General features: G+C 38.9%; 1 protein-coding gene across 7 annotated transcripts in view; it reads left to right on the top strand.

Moving 5' to 3' along the window:
• The window catches only part of PIK3C3 (phosphatidylinositol 3-kinase catalytic subunit type 3), a 176,281-nt gene that overhangs the window by 24,352 nt on the left and 131,591 nt on the right, over positions 1-20,338 (top strand). For all 7 annotated transcript variants that reach the window (XR_014075038.1, XM_081563196.1, XM_081563199.1 and 4 more), the window contains 2 exons: positions 567-710; positions 15,152-15,281. Coding sequence is in view for 6 of the 7 variants with exons in the window: in XM_081563196.1 (XP_081419322.1) it covers positions 567-710; positions 15,152-15,281 (274 nt within the window). In the remaining variant the exon portion in view is untranslated. The remainder of the gene's footprint in view (positions 1-566; positions 711-15,151; positions 15,282-20,338) is intronic.

Here is a 20,338-nt window from a genome sequence, read left to right as displayed (position 1 = left end):
TACCTTTATACTATCCTATTAGTCTCTTTGGTATACAATAACATTGTGTCTAAAAACACAATATATGTGCCTTAATTAAAAATGACTTTATTGCTAAAAACTTCCTGTGATCTGAGCCTTCGGCGAGTCATAGTAGTAACATCAAATATCACAACAGATCACCATAAAAACATTAATAATGAAAAAGTTTGAAATATTTCAAGAATTACCAGAATATGACACAGAAACACAAAATGAGCAAATACTGTTGTTGGAAAAATGGTGCCCGTGACTTGCTAGATGCGGGATTGCCCTAAACCTCAACTTGTAAAATATGCAGTATCTGCAAAGTCCAATAAAGTGAACTGATGTAAAATACAGATTTTTCTGTATTTAAAGTTGAACTTGCCTAGAGCAAAATTGAAGTAAGTGTCATGTTAATTTTTGTACTACTAACTAATCTTTGGTACATTTTCTCTGAATCAAATATCTTGTATGGTTTGTTAATTTAGAAGAAAGTTATACACATATGTCTGTGTTGATTTTCTCTCCTTAGCTTTCTGTTTTTGTTTACCATATTTTCACAGCTGGAATGAATGGCTAAAACTGCCTGTGAAATACCCTGACCTGCCCAGGAATGCCCAAGTGGCCCTGACAATATGGGATGTGTATGGACCAGGAAAAGCAGTGCCTGTGGGAGGGACAACAGTTTCACTGTTTGGAAAATACGGGTAAGCATTTTCTTCTCCTAATGGGAATGCTGTGATTTTTGTTAGGAAATAGTCATTGGAAGCTGGAACCTTATTTTTGGTGGGGGGGGAGACAATTTGGCATATACTGCAACTGCTTTGTTATAGGGTTTTTCTACTTTGTCATAATAATGAGAAAGAGAACAATTAATGGGATTAAAAAGTGCTATTGCACTGTTTTGCTAATGGTAATGATTAAGATAGACAAGTTAATTTGGTTTTAAAAATTTACATATAATATTGATAGAGGTTTATTATGGGCGGAAAAAAAAACAGAACAAAACCAAAAACATGATAGTCCTGAAGGGTGTTATTTCTCTATCCCTTTTGTCCTGAACAGAGAGATAACTCTTCATCTTAGGAAAATTATTGACATTCTGTTCTTTCTATGAATTGGTACCTTGTTAACCTGCAAAGGTGATGATTATTTGTTTTTTTTTAGTTTTGTTCTTAAGTTTTATCATGACTTTTAAATAGTTTTGAAGTGTTTCAACCCATTGCTCTTTTTATTCTTTATAATTCTCAAAAAGGTTCCCAGTTTTGGTCATTAGGAGCCCCTTCAAATTGACCCTCTCTTCACCAGCAATTATTGGTAGCTTCTTTACTTTCTGGTAGTCAAACTATTCCAGGTTCATTGGGCAATTTTCTGCCCCAGACCTGGAGTCTGAAAGAAGTCCTAGTCCCTTTTGGTATGAAATAATAGAGATCATAATCTGGATATTATCAAACTTCTTAATTTTTGCCCATTTTTACATCATAAAATATGAGCAAAAGTGATCATATTACGATATTTTTGTTTACTCTTTGTGTTTATGTTTCTGTGAATTGCTTTTTCATATCCCTTGCCCATTTTTTAAAAGTAAGGTATGATTCACACTCCATAAAATTCTTTGCCTTTTTTTGAGTTGTCATTTATCTTCTTAATGTGTATGAGGTCGTTGTAGATTAATGAAATTAGCCCTTTGTGTTACATGTTACAAATATTGTTTTTCCTGCTTGACATTTTCTTTTGAATTGTCACATATTTGTTTATTGCTTATTCAGTTGCAATTCATGAATCTTAAATTATGATATTGAATTTAGCAGCTTTTTATAAGCCACTGGTGGTTAGGAAGGCAGATTGTAGAACTAGATTGTCTGAGTTTAAAACCTGGCTCTTTTGCTTATTGGTTTCTCTGGTAGCTTAGTGGGAAAGAATCCGCCTACCAATGCAGGAGACTTGGGTTCAATCTCTGAATCAGAACATCCCCTGGAGAAGGAAATGGCAACCCACTCCAGTATTCTTGCATGGGAAATCCCAAGGACAGAGGAGCCTGGTGGGCTACAGTTGATGGGGTCGCAAAAGATTTGGACATGACTTCACAACTAAACAACACCACCTTAACACTATATGTAATTTTTAGCAAAAAATAATTAGCAAGAAACAACAGCAACAACTTTTGCGTATTATTTGTGTACCCTTGGGCAAGTTATTTAATCTCTTTATGCCTCAGTTTCCTTTTCTGTAAAATGAAATCATATTAATAGTATTTACCTCATAGAATAGTTTATGATGATAAATTGCTAAAGACATGTAATATGCTTAAGAAGTACTAAGTAAATATTAGCTGTCATTATTTCTGAATTATTCTTATTAGTTTTGACTATTAATTATAAAATGTTTTAATATTGGAGAGGCATAATCCTCATTAGTAGTCATTTCAGCATTTCTCCTAATCTCTATATTTTATCAGATACATTTTAATATTTCCTCAGTTTTAAAAGGAAAGCTCACTGTTATTTTGTTGGGAAACCGATTGAATTACATATGTGAATTACAGGGAAAAATTGATAACTTATAATACTGAATTTTTCTATTCAGAAATAAGGTGTCTCAGAAAAACTTCAACTCAGGAATAAAATTTAGATGTAATTCCATGTAGAATAGCTTGATTCCTTAGTAATGAGTAGGTGTCTTAGTTTAATGTACCTATTAAAGAATTATTTATTGTTGAAATCCATGCAGAAACAATACTTTAGACATAGTGTGATACATCGTGGCCTCCAGTTTTAAACAGTTTTTGATAAAATGACATGTTATAGTAGAATGGACATATTACAAAATCAGTATTGTTCCTTTCCCAAAGTGTTTGTTTCTTTTTGTCTCTACGAGGGTGAAATTTGTTTGCCATACAGAAAAAAAGATTTATCACTCTTACTGTAGTTTTACTGGTTAAATGTTCTTAAGAAACAGCCAGATAGACCTCTTGATTTTTCCTCCTGGCTTCTTCATAAGTGGTTTACTTTCTGAAATATCAGTGGGAATTTCCCTCATGGAAATATCTCTTTTAACACTCATGCATTTTCATTGACCTTAGGATACAGTTTCAGGAGACAGTCTGACTAGACTGTAGGTGTGAGACAATAGAAATGTCCATAGAAGTACAGTGGAATAACCTGCCTACGGCCAAATAAACTCAGACCGACGAAATACATGAAATTGGTAGTAATCATTGTGTGTATGTGTGTTTATAATAACTCATATTAGATCACCTACTATTCCCTCTGAGCTGATGCTTCTTCACCTCAGAAAAAGGAAATCTGAGAAGTTCTATGAAATTAAAATGACTCCTTTTTCTCTGTGTGTCCTGGGGCCTTTCCTTGAAGGAGAATTGGGTTGCAGTGGAGACAAGCCCAGGCATTCTCTCGCTGGATATTGGACTTCCTGTGTACTTTTGGATTGTGGAAGAATATGATATTCAGATGTTTCAGGTGCTTTGGCGGAGTGCAGACATCTGCTTGTACTGCTGGGTCACAGCTGCTTTTCTGTGTGGGGTTGCCGACACTCATGGTGAGGAAGTAGCATGGGTCTTCTGGGTGACCTCAGGAGGAAGCCTGTGCAAAAGTTTTTTCCACCTACCCTTAAAAATCATGTCATGTGCCACCACAGTTCTCATGACTTAGGGAGATGGTACTTTAGACCTTCATTTCCTCAAATGTTTATTAAGCAGTGATATAGCACCTATCCCACTCTTGTTCCTTAAGTAGTCCTAGTGCTGACTTGCTGTTTGCTAATATCTGTTTTGAATACCTGAGTCAGTGTGAATCAGTACTTCTTGGAAAATAGTGTAATTAATTGAAAGACAGATCTGTTAGGATATGGCTAGAATAACTAATTGCCCTCATTTTGAAAGTCTAGCTTGTGAGATTTCTAAGGAGCTAAAGAATGGATTGATCATTAGGTTGAATTGGCAAAGAACCATAGACTTCTCTTGTAGAAGATTTTTCCAAATGTGGATTCTGAAGTCAAGGCAGTTGCTTCTGTAGAGGCTTGGCCCCAGGAGCTGAAACATCAGTAGCAGCTGCTGTTGGGGCCTCTGCTGATGTCTGAGGGCGATCCTGCTGTACTGTTTCCTTCTGCCTTGCTGTGTGTGTGTGTGTGTGTGTGTGTGTTAGTCACTTGGTTGTGGTAGTCACTCAGTTGTGTCCAACTCTTTGCAACCCTGTGGACTGTAGCCTTCCAGGCTCCTCTGTCCATGGAATTCTCCAGGCAAGAATACTGGAGTATATATATAGCAACCCAGGGAATACTGGGAGAAGGCAATAGCACCCCACTCCAGTACTCTTGCCTGGAAAATCCCATGGACGGAGGACCTTGGTAGGCTGCAGTCCATGGGGTCGCTGAGAGTCGGACATGACTGAGCGACTTCACTTTCACTTTTCACTTTTATGCATTGGAGAAGGAAATGGCAACCCACTCCAGTATTCTTGCCTGGAGAATTCCAGGGACAGCGGAGCCTGGTGGGCTGCCATCTGTGGGGTCGCACAGAGTCGGACATGACTGAAGCAACTTAGCAGCAGCAGCAGCAGTAAAGTAATGCTCAAAATTCTCCAAGCCAGGCTTCAGCAATACGTGAACCGTGAACTTCCAGATATTCAAGCTGGTTTTAGAAAAGGCAGAGGAACCAGAAATCAAATTGCCAACATCCGCTGGATCATCGAAAAAGCAAGAGAGTCCCAGAAAAACATCTATTTCTGCTTTATTGACTATGCCAAAGCCTTTGACTGTGTGGATCACAATCAACTGTGGAAAATTCTTAAAGAGATGGGAATACCAGACCACCTGACCTGCCTCTTGAGAAACTTGTATGCAGGTCAGGAAGCAACAGTTAGAACTGGACATAGAACAACAGACTGGTTCCAAATAGGAAAAGGAGTCCGTCAAGGCTGTATATTGCCACCCTGCTTATTTAACTTAAAATGCTGGGCTGGAAGAAGCACAAGCTGGAATCAAGATTTCCGGGAGAAATATCAATAACCTCAGATATGCAGATGACACCACCCTTATGGCAGAAAGCGAAGAACTAAAAAGCCTCTTGATGAAAGTGAAAGAAGAGAGTGAAAAGGTTGGCTTAAACCTCAACATTCAGAAAACTAAGATCATGGCATGTGGTCCCATCACTTCATGGGAAATAGATGGGGAAACAGTGGAAACACTGTCAGACTTTATTTTTTTTGGGCTCCAAAATCACTGCAGATGGTGATTGCAGCCATGAAATTAAAAGACGCTTACTTCTTGGAAGGAAAGTTATGACCAACCTAGATAGCATATTTAAAAGCAGAGACATTACCTTGCCAACAAAGGTCTGTCTAGTCAAAGCTATGGTTTTTCCAGCCGTCATGTATGGATGTGAGAGTTGGACAATAAAGAAAGCTGAGTGCCGAAGAATTGATGCTTTTAAACTGTGGTGTTGGAGAAGACTCTTGAGAGTCCCTTGGACTGCAAGGAGATCCAACCAGTCCATCCTAAAGGAGATTGGTCCTGGGTGTTCATTGGAAGGACTGAAGTTGAAGCTGAAACTCCAATACTTTTGCCACCTCATGCGAAGAGTTGACTCATTGGAAAAGACCCTAATACTGGGAAGGATTGGGGGCATGAGGAGAAGGGGACGACAGAGGATGAGATGGTTGGATGGCATCACCGACTCGATGGACATGGGTTTGGGTAGACTCCAGGAGTTGGTATTGGACAGGGAGGCCTGGCGTGCTGTGATTCATGGGGTCGCAAAGAATTGGACGCGACTGAGCGACTGAACTGAGCTGAACTGAATTCCCTCTCCATGGATCTTCCCAACCCAGGGATCAAACCTGGGTCTCCCGCATTGCAGGCAGATTCTTTACTGTATGAGCCACCAGGGAAGCTCCTTACAAAATGCCTTGCTGGTTTGGCTTAATTTTCCAAGTGGACTTAATCCACTGAGCATCTTCTGACTTGTCACCTAGAATTTTTTTGTCTGCTTAGTCACTTCAGTCATGTCCAACTCTTTGTGACCCTGTGGTCTGTGGCCCGTCAGGCTCCTCTGTCCATCTGCAAAGGTGCCATTAGTGTTAAAAGAAAGTAATATGTTCACTTGATCCTTTGAATCACTTGGCATCACCCCTACCCTTCATGTCCTCTATCCTTAAGATTTCTTTTCCAGGTCCATCCCAAGGCACCTAAATCATTTAGTAAACTAACATCCTGCCACATGTACTGATTTTTCACTTAGCTAAGTTTAGCCAAACTATTCAGTTGGGGGGTAAGGAAAAGGAGAGAAGAAAGGGAAGGCTTCTGCTGTTTCTGAAGGTACATTAAGGATATTCATTGAAAGTAGTATTATGACCTCACTGTACCCAGTTTCTTGGAGACTAAGAAGGTCTGCTTAATGTTGAATCTCTCTTAGTTGAAAGGGAAAGAAACTTTATAAAATACTTTTTAATAATATAACTTTTTTTTGATCTTTAACATGATAGATAAATATTGAGGGTTTTGATTCTTCACAACCATTTCATATGTTTTGTATTGGGCTTACAAAATAAGCTTTTGCAGATATGGCTGCTAGATATTTACCTGTTTATTGCCAGGCTTAGAAACTTTTGAAACACTTGGTCCTTAATCTTATATTGCTCATGAGCTTGTAGCAGTCCTTTACAGTTCCCAGTCTAAATGCTTATGGCATCATTACTTACATACATTACATAATCAGTGAAAATCCTCTTTATTATCTCAGGAAAATCTGCTAAGAAATTTTCCATTGGTCATATAAAGATAATAATGGTTTAGAAATTTATGTAAACCTTTTACAGTTAAATAGGGCCTCCCTGGTAGCTCAGTAGGTAAAGAATCCGCCTGCAGTTCAGGAGACCCCGGTTCTATCCCTGGTTTGGGAAGGTCCCCTGGAGAAGGGAAAGGCTACCCACTCCAGTATTCTGGCCTGGAGAATTCCATGGACTGTATAGTCCATGGAGTCGAAAAGAGATGGACATGACTGAGTGACTTTCACTTTACAGTTAAATAGGGCTTCCCTGGTAGCTCAGACAGTAAAGAATCTGCCTGCAATTCAGGAGATTCCGGTTTGATCCCTGAGTTGAGAGGATCCCCTGGAGAAGAAAATGGCAACCCACTCCAGCACTCTTGCCTAGAAAGTTCCATGGACAGACGGGGTGCAAAGAATCAGACATGACTAAGCAGCTAACACACACACACACTCACATCACATATACAGTTAAATACAGTGTTTTTAAAGATAGTAAGAATGTATCAATATATCCCATGTGTACCTAAGTAAGAAAATTATTTAATGTAGATGTCTTTGGACTTGCCTGCTCACCTACACACACTTTTAGTCTTAGTCTTTCCATTGCAATTGACAACTTGCCCTTTCAGCTTTGAGGGTATGTTGTTTGAATAGACTTTATAATGTTTGAAAGACCTTGTTAACACTTAAAAAAGAACACACTAACAGAAGACTATCTCTGACCTTCTTCAAAAAAGCAAAACTTGAAAACTGGACAGTGCATTTTATAAAGTTACCCGGAACTCCTTTATGAGTCTGTTCAACCTCTACTCTGGGTCTTCTTGGTAGCTTGCTTTCTTATGTAAATAAAATAAATCATTTTTATTGCTAGTTGCTTTACACTGCTGTAATCAGTTTCTGCTGTATAGCAAAGTGAATCAGCCATACATGTACACATATCCTCTCTCGTTTGTATTTCTTTCCCTTTTAGGTCCCCACAGAGCACCAAGTTAAGCTCTCTGTTCTATGCAGTAGGCTCTCATCAGTTATCTAATTTACACATAGTAGTGACTATATGTCAGTGCCACTCTCCCAGTTCATCCCACCCCACCCCTGTTCCCTCTTGTTGTCCATACATTTGTTCTCTATGTGTGTGTCTCTATTTCTGCTTTGCAAATAAGACCTCCTTTACCATTTTTCTTGATTCTTCGTATATGTGTTGATATATATTTGTTTTTCTCTTTGACTTACTTTAGTCTGTATGGCAGTCTCTGAGTCCATCCACATCTCTGCAGATGATACAATTTTATTCCTTTTTATGACTACTCCATTATACATATGTACCATATCTTCTTTGTCCATTCTTCTGTTGATGGATATTTAGGTTGCTTCCATGTCCTGGCTGTTGTAAATAGTGCTGCAGTGAACATTGGGTTGCATATACCTTTTTGAATCATGGTTTTCTCTGGGTATCTGCCCAGTAGTGGGACTGCTGGCTCATATGGTTGTTCTATTTTTAGTTTTTTAAGGAACCTCCATATTGTTCTCCATAGTGGCTGTATCAGTTCACATTCCCACTAACAGTGCAAGAGGGTTCTCTTTTCTCCACACCCTGTCCAGGGTACATTTTTTGATGGTGGCAATTCTGACTAGTGTGACATGATACCTCATGGTGGTTTTAATTTGCATTTCTCTAGTAATTAGTGATGTTGAGCATCTTTTCTTGTGTTTGTTGGCCACCTGTATGTCTTCTTTGCAGAAATGTCTATTTAGGTCTTCCTTCCTTTTTTTTCATTATTGAGCTGCATGAGCTGTTTGTATATTCTGGAGATTAATCCTTTGTCAGTTGCTTCATTTACACATATTTTGTCCTATTCTGAGGGTTGTTTTTTCATCTTGTTTTTTATTTCCTTTGCTGTGTAAAAGCTTTTAAATTTAATTAGGTCCCATTTGTTTATTTTTGTTTTTATTTCAGTACTCTAGGAGATGAGTCTAAAAAGGTCTTGCTATGATTTCTGTCAAAAGGTATTCTACCTATGTTTTCCTCTAAGAGTTTTATAGTATCTGGCCTTATTTTTAAGTCTTTAATCCACTTGAGTTTATTTTTGTGTACAGTCTTAGGTTGTGTTCGAACTTCATTCTTTTACATGTCGCTGTCCAGTTTTCCCAGCACCACTTATTGAAGAGATTGTCTTTTGTCCATTGTATAGTATTGCCTCCCTTGTCGTAGATTAGGTGACCATAGGTGCTCTGGTTTATCTCTGGGTCTTCTGTCCTATTCCATTGATCTCTTGTTTTGTACCAGTACCATACATCTTGATTACTGTTCCTCCAGCTCCAGTTTTCTTTCTCAAGATTGTTTCGCTCGTCAAGGTCTCTCTGTTTCCAAAGAAGCTGTAAAATTTTTTGTTCTCATCTGTGAAAAATGTCATTGGTAATTTGATAGCAATTGCATTGAATCTGTAAATTGTTTTGGGTAGTATAGTCATTTTCACAATATTGAGTCTTGTAATCCAGGAACATAGTATATCTCTCTATCTGTTTCTGTCGTCTTTGATTTCTTTTATCAGTTCAGTATCTTAACAATTTTTTGCGTACAGTCTTTTGCCTCCTAGGTAGATTTATTCCTAGCTATTTTATTCTTTTTGTTGCAGTGGTAAATGGAATTGTTTCCTTAATTTCTCCTTCTTTCATTGTTAATGTATAGGAATGCAAGAGATTTCTGTGTATTAATTTTGCATTCTACAACTTTACTAAATTTATTGATAAGCTCTAGTCATTTTCTGATGGATTTAGGATTTAGGATTTTCTATGTACAGTATCATGTCTTCTGCAAACAGTGACAGTTTTACTTCTTTTCCAGTTTGGATTCCTTTTCTTTTCTTTTTCTTTTCTAATGATTGTGGCTAGGACTTCAAATCTATGTTGAATAAAAGTGGTGAGAGTGGACACCCTTGTCTTGTTCTTAGAGGAAATGCTTTCAGTTTTTTACCAGTGAGAATGATATTTGATGTAGCTTTGTCATATATGGCGTTTATTATATAGAGGTAGGTTCCTGCTTTGCCCACTTTCTGGAGAGTTTTTACCATAAATGAGTTGAATTTTGTCAAAAGCTTTTTTGGCATCTATTGAAATGATTCCATGGTTTTTATTCTTCACTCTGTTAATGTTGTGGATCACATTGGTTAATTTGCATATATTGAAGAATCCTTGCATCCCTGCAATCCATTTCGTACAGTCGCTCAGTTGTGTCTGACTCTTTGTGACCCCATGAACCGCAGCACGCCAGGCCTCCCTGTCTGTCACCAACTCCTGGAGTTTACCCAAACTCACGTCCATTGAGTCGGTGATGCCATCCAACCATCTCATCCTCTGTCGTCCCCTTCTCCTCCTGCCTTCAACCTTTCCCAGCATCAGGGTCTTTTCCAATGAGTCAGTTCTTTGCATTAGGTGGCCAAAGTATTGGAGTTTCAGCTTCAGCATCAGTCCCTCCAATGAACACTCAGGATTGATCTCCTTTAGGATGGACTGGTTGAATCTCCTTGCAGTCCAAGGGACTCTCAAGAATCTTCTTCAATACCACAGTTCAAAAGCATCAGTTCTTCGGTGCTCAGCTTTCTTTATAGTTCAACTCTCGCATCCATACATGACTACTGGAAAAACCATAGCCTTGACTAGACGGACCTTTGTTGGCAAAGTAATGTGTCTGCTTTTTAATATGCTGTGTAGGTTGCAGTAAATCCTACTTGATCCTGGTGTCTGATCCTTTTAATGTGCTGTTGGACTCTATTTGCTAGTATTTTGTTGAGGATTTGTGTGTATATGTTCATCAGTGATACTGACCTGTAATTTTCTTTTTTTGTGATACCTTTGTTTGGTTTTGGTATTCAGGTGATGGTGGCCTCAGGGAATGAGCTTGGGAGTTTTCTTCCCTCTGCAATGTTTAAGAGTTTGAAAAGGATATGTGTTAACTCTTCTCTAAGTGTTTGATAGAATTCCCCTGTGAAGCCATCTGGTCCTGGCCTTTGGAACATTTTTAATCACAGCTTCAATCAGTACTTGTGATTGGTCTGTTCATATTTTCTGTATCTTCCTGGTTCAATCTTGGAAGGTTTTATCTTTCAGAGAATTTGTCCATATTTGGGGCATGTAGTTGTTTGTAGTAGTCTGTTATGATTCTTGGTATTTCTGCGGTGGCAGTTGTAACTTCTCTTTTTTTCATTTCTAATTTTATAAATATGAGTCCTCTCACTTTTTCCTTGATAAGTCTGACTAAAGGTTTATTGATTTTGTTTATCTTCTCAAAGAAAAACCTTTTTGTTTCATTGATCTTTTCTATTATTTTTGTCTTTATTTTATTTATTTCTGTTCTGATCATTATGATTTCTTTCCTTATACTTACTTTGGGGTTTTTTTTGTTCTTTCTCTAGTTGCTTTAGGTGTAAGTTTAGGTGGTTTACTTGAGATTTTACTTATTTCTTGAGGTGAGAATATATTGCTATAAACTTCTGTCTTAGAACTGCTTTTGCTGCATCCCAGACTCTGACCTGGCCCAACTTCTGCATGTACTACTGTCCCTCAAAGTCCACTGCTGCTAAAGCTAGAATTGTTTCAGTTGTGGGACACTTGTTGTCTATTCAGATATCCCACAGATGCACGGTTTACCACACTGATCACAGGGATTTAGTCTGAGGCTTGTGCAGCTACCTGGAGAAGATTTCATTCCTTTTCCTTAGTTGCACAGCCCCTGAGGCTCAGCTTTGGTTTTGGCCCCAGTTCTGCATGTAAACTCCTTCAGGCATCTGTTTTACACCCATGCAAAAGGAAGCGAAAGCAACGGCTGACTGAGGCAGACTTACTCGGGCCAGCAAGGGCTGTGTAGCCACGCTGGGGTGTGTGTGAATTGCCTGTGGTGGTGGAGATTGGCAGGCAGTTGAGCAACAGAATGGGGCGTGCTTACTCTGGTGGGAGTCCCTCCAGGAGTCTGTGGAGGCAGGGGCTGGCATGTGGGGACAGTGACACCCCTGCCCCACCCCCCCACTCCACATGCCACGCATCAGTGGCGCCTCATTTCCTAGGAAAACCATGCTTCCTTTAGGGACATTCCACTAGGGGCCTCACACTCCTCTTCTCTTTCTTGTATCTGCAGGGTCAACAGCAGTTCTCTCTCCACATCCGTTCTCTTATTCAGTTGTGTATGACTCTTTGCGACCCCATGGACTGCAACACAGCAGGCTTCCCTGTCCTTCACAGTCTCCCAGAGTTTGCGCAAACGTTTGTCCATTGAATCGATGATGGCATCCAACCATCTTGTCTTCTGTTGTCCCCTTCTCCTCCTGCCTTCAATCTTGCCCTGCATCAGCATCTTTTCCATTGAGTCAGCTCTTCGCATCAGGTGTCCAAACTACGAGAGCTTCAGCTTCAGCATCAGTCCTTCCAATGAATGTTCAGGATTGAATTCCTTTAGGATTGACTGGTTTGATCTCCTTGCTGTCCAAGGGACTCTCTAGTGTGTTCTCCAACACCACAGTTCAAAAACATTAATTCTTCAGTGCTGCAATCCATGGGGTCACAAAGAGTTGGACATGACTGAGTGATTGAATAACAACAACAGCCTTCTTTATGGTCCAACTCTCACATCCATACATGACTACTGGAAAAACCGTAGCTTTGACTATACAGACGTTTGTCAGCAAAGTAATGTCTCTGCTTTTTAATATGCTATCTAGGTTGGTCATAGCTTTTCTTCCAAGGAGCAAGCATTTTTTAATTTCATGGTTGCAGTCACCGTCTGCATTGATTTTGGAGCCCAAGAAAATAAAGTCCCTCACTGTTTCCATTGTTTCCCCATCTATTTGCCATGAAGTGATGGGACCAGATGCCATGATCTTAGTTTTTTGAATGTTGAGTTTTGAGCCAGCTTTTTCACTCTTTTTCACCTTCAACAAGAGGCTCTTTAGTTCCTCTTCACTTTCTGCCTTAAGGGTGGTGTCATCTGCATATCTGAGGTTATTAATATTTCCCTGGGCAATCTTGATTCTAGCTTGTGCTTCATCCAGCCTGGCATTTATCTTGATGTACTCTGCATATAAGTTAAATAAGTGGGTTGACATATATTGTATCGTACTTGACATATATTGTCAAGTACAGCCTTGACATACTCCTTTCCCAATTTTGAAGCATTCTGTTGTTCCATGTCCTGTTCTAACTGTTGCTTCTTGACCTGCATACAGATTTCTCAGGAGACAGGTAAGGTGGTCTGGTATGCTCATCTCTTTGAGACTTTTCTACAATTTGTTGTAATCTACATAGTCAAAGGCTTTAAGTAGTCAATGAAGCAGTAGTAGATGTTCTTCTGGAATTCTCTTGCTTTTGCCATGGTTCAACAGAGGTTGACAATTTGATCTCTGGTTCCTCTGCCTTTTTTAAATCCAGCTTGAACATCTGGAAGCTCTCTGTTCACATACTGTTGAAGCCTAGAATTTTGAGCATTACTTTGCTAACATGTGAAATAAGTGCATTTGTGTGGTAGGTTGAACATTCTTTGACATTGCCTTTCTTTGGGATTGAAATGAGAACTGACCTTTTCTGCTGAGTTTACCAAATTTGGAGGCATATTGAGTGCAGCACTTTAACAGCATCATCTTTTAGGATTTGAAGTAGCTCAGCTGGAATTCCTTCACTTTTGTGCTCTTAGCCCCATACTTTTATACTCAGTCGCCTCAGCCCCCACCAGCATTGGCAGATTCCTGTCTTGGGCAGTGGCCCCCAGGGCTGATTTTGAAGGAGGCTTTGGGGTGGACGATGCTCAGGATGCTGGAGCCTATCCTGGCAGAGGACACCTTGGCTTGAGGTGTGTGTGGGGGGTGAGCCTGCTCAGATACGTGCACCTCCCAGTGCCTGTAGGGGCTGAAGGGGGTGGGTGGGGATGGGGATTACTGTGACAGCCCTGCCTGTTGCTCACCACTCAGCACTGATGCCTTGCTTCTGTGGTGTCCTGGCCTTCTTCTGCAGACTTTCTCAATTGTCGAACTCCTTACTCCTGTCCATTCAGGCTCTCTTCACAACCAAGAGCTGTCCCCTTCCGGGGTCCATGCTCCAAACCCCACTTTCCAGCACCCAGCCCTCTTCTCGATAGAAAACATATGACTCAGGCCGGGCTGGGCAAGGCTGCAGTATAGACCATGTGCACAGTTCTTACTTTGTCCTGCCTTCCACAGATGGTCCACTGTGTTCTCCTTTGATCCTCTGAAGGTCCCTTTCTGTCCCTGCTGATTTCCCCACCATGAGGGGATTTTCTGATTGCAGGAACCTCTCCTCACCTTCAGCTTCCCCCCAGGGTTGCGGTTGCCTTTTTTGATTCTTTTTCTTTTCTTTCTTTTTTCCTACCCCCACTGCGAGGGGATTTTTCTTGTCCTTTTAGGTGTTCGAAGTCTTCTTCTAATGTTCAGCAGGTGCTCTGTGTGAGAATTGTTCCATTTATAGATATATTCTTGATGTACTGTTGAGGAGACATGAATTCCGCATCCTTCTATTCTGCCATCTCGACTCCTCTTTGATAGTTTTTGAAGGAAGCAAAAGTGTGACAAAGGTGATACAGTCTTTCACTTTAAAGTAGGATCATCCAGCTCAGTCGGAATTCTGACGATATGTTAAATTTCTGATTTGTAGACATGGGCATGTTTTCTTATTGAATACAGTATTGTATTCCCTTTTAGACATCTCTCTTATGCAAAAGAAGACAGGAGAAAAATAAGCCTCTACCCAGCGAAAAGGAAAATAGTAGCTTATATTTGTTGAGTACTTATTATATGATAGGCACTATTCTAAGTACTTTTTACTTGTACTGGTTTATTTAATATTTCTAACTCTGTAAGATACAGTTACTCTTTATAGTTTTATTTTATAGATGAGGACGCTAACACAGAGATGTTAAGTTATTTATCAAAAGTCTTGTAAGTAATAGTTGGCACAGCAGGGATCCAAATCCCAGCTGTTCAACACCACTGTCTATTAATACTATGCTGAATTGTCACTTAAAGTAGAAAGTTATACAATTATTTTAATTTTAGTGTCAATCGATGTAAATGTGACATTCTGTCTCTGGGTAGAAATTTGGTTTCTAAGATCTCCACTGAACTGATGAAGTGTGTGTAGCGTATTCCTGATGCCTCTCTTTTTGTACTCTACCTTTGGAATATTTGTAATAGTTCTAACTGCTTGAAGGAAAAAAGAAGGACGTGAAAAACAGTGCTATGTGGATTCAGTTGCTTGGTTAATTGCTTTATATTCCACTGGAGACTTGCTGGAATTGTCTCTATTTAGAAATCTAAAATTTCCCAAAATGAACTACATTAATTCTGTGCTGAACATTCTCTTTTTGCCTAGCATGTTTCGCCAAGGGATGCATGACTTGAAAGTCTGGCCTAACGTGGAAGCAGATGGATCAGAACCCACGAAAACTCCTGGCAGAACAAGCAGTACTCTCTCAGAGGATCAGATGAGTCGCCTTGCCAAGGTAAAAAAGAAATTATTGAAATAGGTGGAATGCTTTGAATAATAATCTGTTATATAAATTGACATTATAAATTCCGTGAGGTTACTTTTTAATTTAAATTCAATCTTTTAATAATAGTTTTATTGAAATATAATTCACGTACCATAAAGTTCACACTTGGAAAGTGTACTGTTCAGTGATTTTTTTTTTTTGGTGAATTCACAGAGTTGTGCAATCATCAACACTCTACCTTTAGACCATTTTTATCAAAAATGTAACCGTGTACCCATTAGCAGTCATTCCCTGTTCTCGCCTCTCTCCAGCCCCTAGCAACTACTAATCTACTTTCTATCTCTGTGGATTTTCCAGTATAGGATATTTCATGTAAAGGGAATCATGTAATATATTGCTTTTTGTGTCTGAAACTCCAACGGATTTGAAAACAGAGCTTTTGGTGATACTTTCAGGATGATTACCTCCCTTTTTTTGGTCACATAATCTGAAAGATGCATGTATTATTACATGCTGGAGATTCTTATATTGTTTGAAAATGAAAATTTCTTATATTAGCTAGTTTAAATTGCCCTCACTGCACCATACTCCTCTTTTTGTAAACTGAGTTATTACCTCTTTCTTTCAAAATTATGTTAATGAAGTGTTTTCATTTAGCTTTTGTATTTCTAAGTTAAATCCTTTTTTTAAATCACGACAGTTTAACTTATTTTGTGAATATCTGTTCAGACAGTACTATGTTATGTAGTGGCTTCCCACCAGCTGTCTGTTTTACACACGGGAGTGTGTTACGTCAGCGCTGCTCTCTCAGTTCGTCCCACTCTCTTTCCCCGGCTATGTCTGCACGCTTGTTCTCTACATCTGTGTCTCTATTGCTGCACACAGCACAGGGAACTACATCTAGTATCTTGTAATAACCTGCCATGGAAAATAATTGAGAAAAGTGATCAGTATCTTGTTATAATCTGTGTTGGACAATAATTAAAAAAAGTGTACACAAACACATGTTTGTTAGATTCACTTTGCTGTACGCATGAAACATAATATTGCAAATCAACTATACTTCAACAAAAAAGACTATATGTGGCAAAAAAAAAAGTACTATTGTTAGATACTGTTTAAATATCCTTTTACAATACTTTAGTTAAGACATGAGACTTTAATTTTTACATGTAGTTTTCCTTTCTGATCTTATTAGTTATGGATGACTCTAATGTCTGGAGAAAGTTTTGGTGCCAAATATTTTACAACTTGTTGCCTCAACCTACATGTGGAAGAAATCCTAATTATAAAGGATAAACACTTGGAGTGTCTAAGCTTTGTGCTTCAGTATAATTTTTTTCAAGTTTATTTTGTCTTTTTGTATGTCTCTTTTATGGAAAAATTGTATCAGAGCTTCTTAATAAGCATTTTGACCAAATTACTTATGTCTTCCATAAGTACTGTTCCCCTCCATAATTAAATAAATAAAACTTAGCTTTCAGTTCAGCTACTCATTGTGAGATTTTGTTTACATTCTTACATGTAATATAGGAAACCTTTTACACTTTTCATATGTATACTTTCTCTTTAAGAATTTATCTTAGTGATGCTATTTTATTGAAGTTACTTTCGGACTTTTATAAACTGTGAATAATAGTAATTGTATCAAAATCAGCTCATTTATAAGCTATAAACTTGTATCTCAAATGCAGGAAAACCTCTTAAATTGTCTTTAAGAACAGCATTCATTATGAGAATGAATATTATGATGCATGTAATAACAAAATTCTGAATTTGAGGAGAAATGGCTGAGTCAAGAAATATAAAGCTGTGTAGTTGCACAGTGCATCCACTTTGTTTCTCTTATATTAAACAAATATTCGCTTCTATTCATATGTTCCTAATTTTTCCCAATTACTTTTTAAATTATGACTTTAATTGATTATAGTAGAGATTTTGCTTTTCACCATTTAATGATTACGATGAAAATTTTACTTTTAGTAGTCAATTTAAGGTAACCAGCCTTACAAATCAATATCAACAAGTACCATAAATACCAATAAATATAAAAGAACAAGTAAAATTTCAAATTTCTCTCAGAACTTGTCTTATAGTTAACATCTTTGATTCATAGAATAGTAGGATCATATAAACTCTTAAAACATCCTTACAGCAAAGACAAACGTAAAACCACTTTATGCTTTTATTATACATGTTATTGTTGTTGTTCTGTTGTGTTGCTGTTGTTCAGTCGCTAAGCTGTGTCCAACTCTTTGCCACCACATAGACAGCAGCATTCCAGGCTCTTCTGTCCTCCACTATCTCCTGGTTCAGTTCAGTCGCTCAGTCGTGTCTGACTCTTAGTGATCCCATGGACTGCAGCATGCCAGGCTCCCCTGTCCATCACCAACTCCTGGAGCTTACTCAAACTCATGTCCATCGAGTTGGTGATGCCATCCAACCATCTCATCCTCTGTCGTCCGCTTCTCTTCTTGCCTTCAATCTTTCCCAGCATCAGGGTCTTTTCCAATGAGTCAGTTCTTCACAACAGGTGGCCAAAGTATTGGAGCTTCAGCTTCAGCATTAGTCTTTCCAATAAATATTCAGGACTGATTTCCTTTAGGATTGACTGGTTGGATCTTCTTGCAGTCCAAGGGATTCTCAAGAGTCTTTTCCAACACCACAGCTCAAAAGCATCAATTCTTCAGCACTCAGCTCTCTTTATAGTCCAACACTCACATCCATACATGACTAATGGGAAAACCATAGCCTTGACTAGATGGACGTTTGTTGGCAAAGTAATGTCTCTGCTTTTTAATATGCTGTCTAGTTTGGTCAAAGCTTTTCTTCCAAGGAGCAATTGTCTTTTAATTTCATGGCTGCAGTCACCATCTCCAGTGATTTTGGAGCCCAAGAAAATAAAGTCTGCCACTGTTTCCATTATTTTCCCGTCTATTTGCCATGAAGTGATGGGACCAGATGCCGTGATCTTAGTTTTCTGAATGTTGAGTTTTAAGCCAACTTTTTCACTCTCCTCTTTCACTTTCATCAAGAAACTCTTTAGTTCCTCTTCACTTTCTGTCATAAGGATGGTGTCATCTGCATACCTGAGGTTATTGATATTTCTCCTGGCAGTCTTGATTTCAGCTTGTGCTTCATCTTTCCCGGCATTTTGCATGGTATTCTTTGCATATAAGTTAAATAAGCAGAGTGACAATATACAGCCTTGACATACTCCTTTTTCAATTTGGAGTTTGCTCAAATTCATGTCCATTGAGTCAGTGATGCTCTCTAACCATCTCATCCTCTCCTGCCCCCTTCTTCTTTTGCCTTCAATCTTTCCCAGCATCAGGGCCTTTTCCAGTGAGGCAACTCTTCACATCATGTGGCCTGAGTATTGGAGCTTCAGCTTCAGCATCAGTCTTGCCAAAGAATATTTAGGGTTAATTTCCTTCAGAATGATAGGTTTGATCTCTTTGCAATCCAAGAAACTTTCAGGAGTCTTTTCCAGCACCACAGTTTGAAAGTATTTGGTGCTCAGCCTTCTTTATGGTCCAACTCTCATGTCTGTACATGACCCTGGAGAAACCATTCCTTTGACTAAATGCACCTTTGTCTTTGACAAAGTGGTGTCTCTGCTTTTTAATACACTATCTAGGTTTGTCATAGTTTTGCTTCCTTTTAATTTCATGGCTGCAGTGATTTTGAAGCCCAGGAAAATAAAATCTGTCACTGCTTCCACTTTTTTTGTTTTTTATTTGCTATAAAGTGATGGGACTGGAAATCATGATCCTAGTTTTTTGAATGTTGAGTTTTAAGCCAGTTTTTTTCACCCTCATCAAGAGGCTCTTTAGTTCCTCTTCCCTTTCGCCCTTAGAGTGATATCATCTGAATTTCTGAAGTTGTTGATATTTCTCCTGCCAATCTTGATTCCAGCTTGTGATTCATCCAGCCCCACATTTCACATGATGTACTCTACATATAAGTTATATAAGCAAGGTGACAATATATACCCTTGTTGTATTTCTTTCCCAATTTTGAAGCAGGCCATTATTCCATATCCAGTTCTAACTGTTGCTTCTTGACCCATATACAGTTTTCTCAGGAGATGGGTAAGGTGGTCTGATACTCCCATCTCTTTATGAATTTTCCATAGATCCTTGTGATCCACACAGTGAAAGGCTTTAGCGTAGCCAGTGAAGCAGAAATAGATGTTTTTCTGGAATTCCCTTGCTTTGTCATGATCCAACAAATGTTGACATTTTGCTCTCTAGTTCCTCTGCCTTTCCTAAATCCAGCTTGTTCATCTGGAAGTTCTTGGTTCACGTACTGCTAAAGCCTAGCCTGAAGCATTTTGAGTATAACCTTGCTAGCATGTGAAATGAGCACAGTTGTACGGTAGTTTGAACATTCTTTGGCATTGCTGTTCTCTGGGATTGGAATGAAAATTGACCTTTTCCATTCCTGTGGCCACTGCTGAGTCTTCCAAATTTGCTGACATATTGTATGCAGCACTTTCACAGCATCATCTTTTAAGCTTTTAAATAGCTCAGCTAGGTACCCATCACTTCCACTAGCTTTGTAGTAATACTTTGTAAGGCCTACTTGACTTTACACTCCAGGATGTCTGAATCTAGGTGAATGACCACACCTTTGTGGTTATCTGGGTCATTAAGACCCTTTCTGTATAGTTCTTGTGTATATATTCCTGCCACCTTTTCTTAATCGCTTCTGCTTCTGTTAGGTCCATACTGTATCTGTCCTTTATTGTGCCCATCTTTGCATGAAATGTTCCCTTCATACCTCCCAGTTCTTTTGAAGAGGTGTGTCTAGTCTTTGCCATTCTACTGTTTTCCTCTGTTTCTTCCCATTGTTCATGTAAGAAGGGCTTTTTATTTCTCCTTGCTATTCTCTGGAATTCTTCATTCTTTTGAATATATCTTGACCTTTCTCCCTTGCCTTTTGCTTCTCTTCTTTCCTCAGCTATTTGTAAAGCCTTCTCACACGACCACTTTACCTTCTTGCATTTCTTTTTCATGGGGACGGTTTTGGTTACCCCTCCTGTGCAGTGTTATAAACCTCCA

The sequence above is a fragment of the Giraffa tippelskirchi genome, chromosome 14, assembly GCF_054371585.1.
Source record: "Giraffa tippelskirchi isolate mGirTip1 chromosome 14, T2T-mGirTip1v1.2.pri, whole genome shotgun sequence".
Taxonomy (NCBI): domain Eukaryota; kingdom Metazoa; phylum Chordata; class Mammalia; order Artiodactyla; family Giraffidae; genus Giraffa; species Giraffa tippelskirchi.
The sequence above is the reverse complement of the archived record's forward strand: the minus strand, read 5'-3'. Positions and strand labels throughout refer to the sequence as shown.